General features: G+C 40.0%; 1 protein-coding gene across 1 annotated transcript; it reads left to right on the top strand.

Annotated features, from left to right (window-relative positions):
- The first annotated feature begins 31 nt into the window (after window positions 1-31).
- pptc7a (protein phosphatase targeting COQ7 a) lies at window positions 32-9,899 on the top strand. Its single transcript, XM_077560367.1, has 6 exons — window positions 32-556; window positions 2,369-2,548; window positions 4,556-4,754; window positions 6,426-6,549; window positions 6,616-6,745; window positions 8,326-9,899. The coding sequence occupies exons 1-6, from the start codon at window positions 355-357 to the stop codon at window positions 8,382-8,384; spliced, it is 894 nt and encodes a 297-aa protein (XP_077416493.1). The 5' UTR covers window positions 32-354; the 3' UTR covers window positions 8,385-9,899.
- Window positions 9,900-10,043: the final 144 nt, after the last annotated feature.

Here is a 10,043-nt window from a genome sequence, read left to right as displayed (position 1 = left end):
ATGGCGTCAGAGAAGTCACAAGACCGCGCGAGCTGAGCTTGTGTGCTGTGCGCGAGGCCACAAAGCAGCTGCTCACACTATGTAACGTCTTCAAAGGCACGAGCAGCACCATGGCCGCGGTGGACAACGACGGACACGGACGGCACTCCTGGGGCGGAAAGGACAACGCTTTCCTGTGATTCCGTTCGCCTACGTAGCGGGAGGAAAGCATCGCAACACCGAGCACCTTCCGGCTCCGTTTATTACAAACGCGCGCGGCAAGGCAACATTAGTGAGCGAACGTCGAAGCTAAGCTAGCGCGACCGCTAGCTTGACCGCCTCCTGTCTTGGAGGTTGGCAGCTGCTTCGTGGGGGATGTTGTCCGTGCTGTCGTACGGGAGACTGGTTGCCAGAGCTGTCATCGGTGGACTCTCTCAGACGGACGGTCGCGACTACAGCCTGGTGACGGCGAGCTGCGGCTTCGGCAAGGATTTCCGTAAAGGCATCCTGAAGAAAGGAATGTGCTATGGGGACGACGCGTGCTTCATCGCCCGACACAAATCTGCCGATGTTTTGGGTGAGTTGACTTTTTTTGCTTTTGTACGACTTTACTAAGCTGCTAATGCAGTACAACGAATGTTGAAGTTGTCAACAAGAGCACTCACCCACTGAGCATTTGTCTCCTGCTAAATGTACCGGACTGTATCGGTCCATATCGATCTGTAGCTTGTCACTTTGAAATTGCAATTGCAATTCAGATTAGTGATTCCCAAGACTCATGTCAGTCTGTCAAATATAAATGCTACTAAAAGTACATATACCAAAATAATTATGTGTGGTGGTGGTAGAAGAGCATTAATTGATCTGTTATCCGTGATCATTATATGTTGCTGGCATAGATTGATAAAGATACATTATTGGTACTAAATAATACTATTCAACCCAATGATGTGACATTTGTAATGGTTACATCTGAATTTAATTCCTTACACAAGCGTATTTTAGTTTTATTCATATAGCACCAGTTCTTGATGGAAGTTGCTACACATACATCAGGTCAAGAACCATTGTCCCCCATACATTATATAAATACTCTTCCGAACTGTATGTAATATAAGAAAGTAGCTGAACCCCCACATGAGCAAGCACTTGGTGGCTGAGGCAAGGAAAAACTCCCTTTTAAGGAAGAAACCTCCAACAGAACCCAAGTTCTGTGGGGCGGCTGGCTCTCTCGGCCGGTTGGGTTGAAGCAGAGTTGAAGGACGGGGTAGATGGAGTAAACAGGATAAAAGGGTTGAGCGTGTAGGGGAGGGCCGAGAGAACAATGGCCACACCAACAACCGTAGTAACCTTCAGCAGTTATGCGTAAACACTTTAAAACATAAATTTTCTTGTCATTTATCACCTTATTGTGTGGATTCTCACTAAATGGACACTTAACAAAAATCCAGGTTTATATATTTAAATATGTGCTTTGGGTATCACAGTGTTGAGATGAGTGACTTTATTGTTGGATGTCATCCTCCACATATTACAAATACTGTTGAAGTGGTCCGAATCCTCATGGACAAAACATTGAGAAGCCAACTCTGGATATCAAAAATGTTCAAATCGCAGACTATATTGCGTACAAGCAAATTGGACGTAGTTTCACAATAAACAGTCGTACAATGGGACATTTGCACTTGAAACTGCTGCAGATTGTTTTGTTTTTTCAAAACGATTAGTGTGCTCGCTCGGTCAAAGGATTATTCTGTCTTGATACTGAGCGTGTCTACAACCTAACAGATGTAAATGGATAACTACCTTTTGTGAACCTTGGCTTAAATCTGAAAGTACTCTCCAGCCTGCAAGTCTGTCTTCTTGCTTAAAACAATCAGTTGTTCACTAAACAAGGGAAGTTGGGAATCAGGAGATCCTCCCGGCAAGATGTTATGTTTGGAGCTTTGTTGTAAAGCAGGCCACTGTTTCTTTCTGGCAGAGGCTGAGCAGACTAGAAGGCCTTCCATGTATGGTCAGAGAAGTCCGTTTTGGCAGCAACAAGACGACATCTTCCTCATTGGCGCATCTAAAGTTCAATTTGTTGCATGATACTGTTTCTTTGTTGATATTTTGGATCAATTTATAAATAATGGAAATTTAATTGATCTGTTCCAGGGTCAAACATAATAAAACATGCATTCATGATTCAGCTAATAGTTTAAGGATTATTTGCAATTCATTTTTATTCTGTGAATTTTCAATTTGTTTATTCTCCATCACAAAAAAGCAAAGAAAAGGTCAAACAGCAAATAAGATGCTCACCAAAGTCAAGCCTCACAAGATGTTCTCAAGTCTAGCATTTTGCACGATACCATGATGACGCTTTGACCTGTGTGGGTGACGGCAGGTGTGGCGGATGGCGTAGGAGGCTGGCGAGACTACGGCGTAGATCCATCCCAATTTTCCGGCACCCTGATGAAGACGTGCGAGCGCTTGGTGAAGGAGGGACGCTTTGTTCCCAGCAACCCCGTCGGTGTCCTCACCACCAGCTATTATGAGCTGCTGCAGAACAAAGTGCCGCTGCTGGGTGAGTGAGCAGCATTACACAAACGCAACAACATCTCCGCATCTTCCAAAGCGACGGACACACTTTTCCCGAGAGTAATCACAGTCATATTGACTTCACATCTCCATGACATGCTCTGCTCGACTACAGCGTTTCATCCCACTTGCACTTGTGAGGTCATTTTGCGAAGTAGTTAGCTTTATGTTTTACGTTTACTATAAATGTTTTAAGGGTCTAACGTCGCCCACCACACAGTTTATACAGTTTTCTCAACGAGGCCTTTACATTTTTTCACATTTCTCTCTTGTTTAAACATTCTCAATGTTCAAATTTTCCTAAATTCTATAAAATATTGTATTTTTCCCTTCTGATTATGAGGCGCACCTTCAATGAATGGCCAGTTTGCAAACTTTTCCATATATAAGGCGCACCCACCACATTATAAGGCGCAAAGAACAATAGCCCTAAACGCTGTTCAATAAACGTATGCTTAAAATTATAAATAATAATAACAATAATAAGAACTGAAGTTGTTTTTTGTTGTTGTTTTTTCATGCCAATATTTCCCGAAAATGAATATTGGCTCCAAATATCGGTTATCAGCGTCCTTGACTAATAATAATTGGTATCGACCCTGAAAAAAAACCATATCGGTCTTTTTGTTATTATACTGACAGATGTTTCTAACAGTTTGAAAACAGCAACTCGCACTTTAACCTTTAAGATGCTCAACACTTCCTTGTGAGTTTTTAATAGCAATCTGCTTTCTCCTCTTTGTGGAAATCTCTGACTACATGTGATCTACTTTCAAGCAAATCTTTTTTCTTCTTTTTTTCAAGTTTCAATGCAAAATGCCCTTGTTTTAATTCCCTTCCACAGTTGCTTTCCGTTCTGCTTCCTGACAACAATCCGTGCTGGAACATGTAATATAATATCAGACGCTGAGGAGCAGAACTTTTCTACCGTGTTATTCTCACATGTGCAGCAGGCAAACAGTGTTCAGTATTGTGCTGTTCCTTCCCAGCTAATTGGATGATCTTTTGGGCGGCGGTGTGCATTCTATTGTGGTTGGACCGAGAATGCAGAAGGGAGTGAGTCATAAGCGGGGCTTTTCCAAACTTGGTCCCAGAGAACACATTTCGCTGTGTTTGTCAATGAGTCACCAGGAGGGTGTGGCCGGTTGGCCGCCTGTCGTCTGGCTCCACCGCAGACTCGTGTTTCTTTCAACTTCAGAAAGGTGGAACTGCACAGTCTCACACCATGCGGATTATTGTGTGGAAAGTTCATTCCAGTCAAACCCTTTTCTCGACGGGTACTTGGAATTTGTTTCCAAAACAAAACGTTTAATGACTTAATAAGGGCTGAACAAGTAGTCTGTTTCAAATCGACATCGCAGTGTGATGGGATGCAATTTTCAAATCACAATTTTGCAAAAATAAATTCATAAATACATATTTTTGGTCAGTCAGTAGGCTTTATAACATACCGTATATTTTATACATTCATTGACAGAAAAGTGCTGAAGAAGTTGAATTATGAACGTTCCGTTTCCGAAAAACAAAATTTTCGGCATGTGAACAGTCGTTTTAGCATGTATCAGGTTTGGTCTATGTTGCGGTTGTTTTTGTGCACCGAAACCATTATAGGCAGAAATTCAAAAATCCCTTTATTTTCATCAGAAAACACTTTACATGCATGTTATTTGTTGAACTATAGCCCCTCTTGTAATCAAAACCACAAACAAAATTCCTCCTATGTGCAATACATTCACCCAATGCCAGAAGCAGCTGTGTTATGAATTAATGTGAATGTAGGTCCCGTGTTGTTGACATGTTGAACTTTTGCAGTCAAAATGGCTCATAAGAAAAAGGGAGTGTTTGACTGACAAATGAGCGCTCACTGGTGGTAGCATAAGAAAGACAATCCCCCCCCCAAAAAAAAAATATATAAAAATGATCAAAAGAAGTCTTCATAAAGTCCATCATGTTGCATCTCGTTCATATTTGCATTTTGTTGCTGTGCCTGCAGGCAGCAGCACAGCCTGCATCGTGGTGTTGGACCGGCAGAGTCACCAGCTGCACACGGCCAACTTGGGCGACTCGGGCTTCCTGGTGGTCCGCGGGGGCGAGGTGGTCCACCGCTCGGATGAGCAGCAGCATTACTTCAACACGCCCTTCCAACTGTCCATTGCACCTCCTGAGGCGGAGGGGGCGGTCCTCAGTGACAGGTATCACACGCGGAAGTGCACTGGTGACGAGTCACCATGGCAACTGTCAACCTCAATTCTTTCAGGAAGTAGAAAGAAACGTGAGCTGTAGGCTTATGGCTAGCATACTACTGCACTATGTAGTCAGTCAATGAGCCAAACTACCATTAAGATTATTTTTGCTGATTGATCCTGTTTGATTCATAATCTGAGGAAACGCCATTAAAGTTGATGCCAGGTTCAGACTGAACCAAATAAATGCATTCCATTGTGGTTGCTGCGTTACTTAGCAAAACATTTTGTTCCTCCGCGCAGTGTTTCGTCAATGTATTGGGTCCATTTGGTGTGCCAAGCAGCAGCAGCACTGTACTGTACGTCAGAGCAGGCTTTGGTTGCGTGCCAACCTTTCCCTCTCACAGGGTCAAAGTCTGTGCAATTGCAGGCTGTCCACTATGGAGGACCAAAACTGACATTAAAAATAAATAAATGAATTAATAAATGACTAAAGGTGAAAATAAAAATGGGAAACAAAATATAATTCAAAAATTAAGTACAAAAAATATATATAAATGGAAATAAAAACAACTATATATTTATTTATTTTAGGACTGTCAAACGCAATTTTTTTTAAATCAGTTTAATCATATTTTAGAATTCTGATTAATCACGATTAATCGCCTGATTAAAAAATCATTTTTTTTTAAATCAACATTTTTTCCCGCCAAATTTGAAGAGCACCGATTATGTGTTAATTCTTTTGACATTTAATGTTATGTGAACGTCTTCAACATTTTTTGATCCACTGCACATGCTCATCCTCCTCTTTTTCTAATCAGTTAATTGCTTGCATGATTTAAAATGAGAAAAAAATGACCCCAATAATTTGACATGAACAAATATTCCAAATGTGATGCGCAAACATTCGTCGCTTTACTTAAATGCATGTAATTGTGTTTATTGTTCAAACACAACCTATGCTCCCTTAAAAGTAGCCATCTGCTGTCATGCTAAAGGCTAATCTATGGTCAAAATTAATAGTGCGATTAATCTGCGTTAATTCATGATTAATGCAATAATTTTTGTGATTAATTAATCAATTAACGCTTTTATCTTTGACAGCTATATATATATATATATATATATATATATATATATATATATATAAAACAAGATTCAAAATATATATATAAAACAAGATTCAAAATATATATAAATAGAATAACATCTCAATCAATCAATAAAAACGCTCTGCTCTCACATGTTTTTATTTCATGCTGCAGACGCTCTGTCAGGTCGAAATGTTATTCAAATGAGGGGGCGGTCCTAAGAGTGTTTTGGGCTTCGCGATCATTTATTTATTTTTAATTTAGGCAGTTTTGGTCCTCCATAGTCCACAACCAATCCAGTTACATCTGGATGACTGTATGGAGCCAAAGTGCCACTAATGTATATTTTATTCTACATCTTGCATAGGCATTCTCCTTTTATTTTTCATTTAAGATACTGCAGTGTGGTATTGACATGTTGTCTTAGGTCCACTTGAGTTGGGGGATATTCTCGTTCCTTCACTTCCGCTCACATTCCAAGACAAAAAGGCCGTCTGAATTGTGCAATCGAGATCACATTCAGATGATGAAGAATTAGAAAATGCAAAGCACACTTTTCCTCGCCTGACTGTTTGCACATCCCCAGCCCGGACGCAGCTGACAGCTCTTCCTTTGACGTCCAACTGGGTGACATCATCCTCACCGCCACCGATGGTCTTTTTGACAACATGCCCGACTACATGATCCTGCAGGAGCTGAAGAAACTCAAGGTGAGAAGCCGGAACAAACAAAATAAGAGGCGGTGCTTCTATTGATGGTTTCGCTTTCGTGTTCAGAGCGCCAACTATGAGAGCATTCAGCAGACTGCCCGCAGTATTGCGGAGCAGGCCCACGACCTGGCCTATGACCCCAACTACATGTCACCGTTTGCGCAGTTCGCATGTGACAACGGACTCAATGTTCGAGGTGAGTGCTTCCAAAACAAAATGCTCAAACTCGTACCACAGCACAAAATGGAATATATAAAGTAGGGGTGGCAAAATTATTGCGTTAATTTCAATTATTTTTTTAGCGCGATTATTGACCGCCCCTTACTTAGAAAGCCTGTACTGGGAGAATTCCAGTCACAATGCAGCAGACACGTCCACGTCAAAATTTAGCAGTATTAAATGTAACTCATTCATTTGCAGCCATTTTCACTGAACCAACCCCCTTTGTTTTGCCAGGCCCACACAATATTGTTTTCTATTGCTATAAAAACATGCAACCTACCAAATGAAAGATTAGTCTCTTCTTTTATTAGGATAAAAAAAAGTATGTTTGTATCTGTATTCGTTTTGCAGCAATTAGCATTAGAATATAGCTAAGTTTCATCATTATTCACAAACTTGTTGAAAACAATGTCAAAAAGAGCTCGTTGCAACATGGCCCTGGCTGATCTCTTATACTCTGCTGCTACATGCTGGCCGTTTTGTAATAACTACCATTGCTTTAAGCAGCCTCTTTTCATTTCAGAGGCTGCATCTTCTGTATGCTCAAGCATAAAAAACGTATAAATGCGTTTAAAATAGAACGTGTTTATACGTTTTCGGGAGCAAATGAGTTCATAATAATTAGGGGTGTTAGAAAAAATTGATTCGGCAATATATCGCGATATTACAGTGCACAATTCTCGAATCGATTTTAAACGTAAATTTCTTTATGAGAGTATTCAACAAAATGTCTTACTTAGGGTTAGGATTCACACATTAAGCACGGAAGAATGTTATATTAATGGAACATTAAGCCATAATATTTTATTTCAGTGCTGTTCAAACATGCAACAGACTGCAACCTGTTTGTTAAATGCAGTGGCTCAGTTATAAGCCTGAATTCAGATAAATAAATAAATTTTCAATTTATAGATTTGTATCGGGATTAATCGGCATCGAATTGAATTGTGACCTATGAATCGTGATACAAAGCGAATCGCCAGCTACTAGGCAATTCACACCCCTAATAAAAATGCATATATTTTTGGAGAATTAAGTTGTATTTTACAATTTCAAAAATGTGCAGAATTTCACAAGTTACTTCATATTAAAGATTTGATAGCTCTTAATATGAAAAGAACTGCACAGAGCTGTCACCGTCTTGCAAATTCAATTATGACATCTAGTGGCAGAAAAATTATCTCAACACAAATCAATATCACACTTGTTTTTTACAGTACAGTACAACTTTTTAATTTTAACTCAATTGTATGAATTATTTTTAAATGACTAAAAGATGCAGCCATATTTCTGTTCAACATTTTTTTCCACTTAACAAGAGTTAGATTTTTTTAATTGTATATTTAAAACAATTAATCGTGAGTTAACTATTGAAGTCATGCGATTAATTATGATTAAAAAAAAATAATAGCCTGACAACCCTAATATAAAGATTAATTGATTATTCAATAAGAACAATATCATTTATGATAATTATTTTTATTTAATATTTTCAATCAATTCTCACCGTTAGTTTTGAATGTGACTCTTTGCTGTGTGTGTGCGTGTATCCAGGAGGGAAGCCAGATGACATCACAGTGCTGTTGTCCATAGTAGCCGAATACACCGACTAAGTTGAGCATGAGGCTGTGACTGGACAGACTGCTTTGACTCCTGCTGGACAGGATGAAGGACTCAGGAAGGTGTCGGACGTCTTGTTTTGTTTTGTCCTGGTGGATGTCAAAACAGTAGCAGGCCCTAAAAAAAAAACTTTAAAAAACCCGGGTAATCTTTGCGCCAGTGGTAGAAGCGTTCCCACGATGAAACATCTTTGAGTGTTTGGGCAGACAAGGACGACGTGTCTACTCAGGCAAGAGTTGTTGGACTGTTGTAAAGGTTCGAGCAACCCGTGCCGAAGGGAAGGAGACACTTTATTGGCTGTGTTGAGAAAGGAGCTCGCACAGGATGTGGCGCTCATCAGGCTGGATAAATGAATATGTTATAGGTTTTGTTTTTAGCAGTGGTTATTAGCACACTTTGTATATGGATGCAGGGAGCAGGTGTTTTATAGTTTGTTGTTGTTGTAAATGTTTTGGGGGGATAAAAACCTTCCTTCCTGGGTGTGGTTGAAACAATCTGATTTTGTGAGGAAGCAGCTGCCTTTTGTATATGTACGTGATATTTAATACAGCGAGGTTCAACATCAACACGTTGTATTCCATCAAGCAGGTGGTCTCCCTTTAATCTCACTGCTGCTGTGATTGTGTTTGTGTGTATGAGGAGAAATTGTGACAAATGTGTATGAAGAGGATATGAACGCCGAAGGTTCCACACTTGGGCAGAAACGGTGTGGCGACTTTAAACGCACAAGACTGAAGACTCATTATGGGAAAGAGCAAGTGTTTTTTTTTTTTTTAACTTTTAAGCAGGTAGTTGACTTTAAGCAGACTCAAAACGTCACAATCTGCGTTTGCGTTTTTGTTCCCGAGGCACCACAAGAATGCCGGTTGTTTTTAAATGTGTTACATATTTTGCATCATGAATTTACTGCGCCTTTTTAGTCCAATTATTTTTGTGTCGTGTGACGACGTACGTGCCTTGTATCAGATGTTGATACTGGCAATCATAATTCCTTAAAGTCCCAACCATGTGCCAGTTAGTGAGCACAAAGCCTCAAACTGTGAGTAGCTATCAAGTTCAATTGTCCTCATTTTGCCCACTGTCGTAAAAACAAAGTCTTACCTGTCCTCATGAACTTAGCTCAATTCAGTCGCAAGCGATGAGGAAGAATGATGACGCCATCCCAAATAAGATTGCACTAAAGTACTCTTTTGTTTTTTATTGAGATGACATTGGAAGACAAAAGGGAGGCAGATTCAAGTCAAGCAGTGAATTCCACGTTTAAAGCATTCTAACATGTCTGATGGCAATCTTAAAGTAGCCTTAACAAACTGACTAAGCAATTTTTCCGGTCAGGTGGTATGGCTGCTCCGGACTCTGCGGCAATTGCCGCCTCATGCCCATAAGAACTTCAAACTTCATCCTCCACATAAACTCGAGCATGTCTGTATATTTTGGGAGTACGCGTCAATGCCGATCTGCTGTACAATATTTAAATAAAGATTATGCTATTTATTATTCTCTTGTAAGCCATGACTCCGATGTGATTCAGTTGCAGGCCAACACACACTCAAGGTCAAATGTTTGATTTTGGTGCAAATAATTTGAATTCTAATAATGCAATAAATACATTATCACAATCTGAACACGGTGGTGTGAAATGAGATCAATAA

The sequence above is a fragment of the Vanacampus margaritifer genome, chromosome 3 (assembly GCF_051991255.1).
Source record: "Vanacampus margaritifer isolate UIUO_Vmar chromosome 3, RoL_Vmar_1.0, whole genome shotgun sequence".
Taxonomy (NCBI): Eukaryota; Metazoa; Chordata; class Actinopteri; order Syngnathiformes; family Syngnathidae; genus Vanacampus; species Vanacampus margaritifer.
The sequence above is the reverse complement of the archived record's forward strand: the minus strand, read 5'-3'. Positions and strand labels throughout refer to the sequence as shown.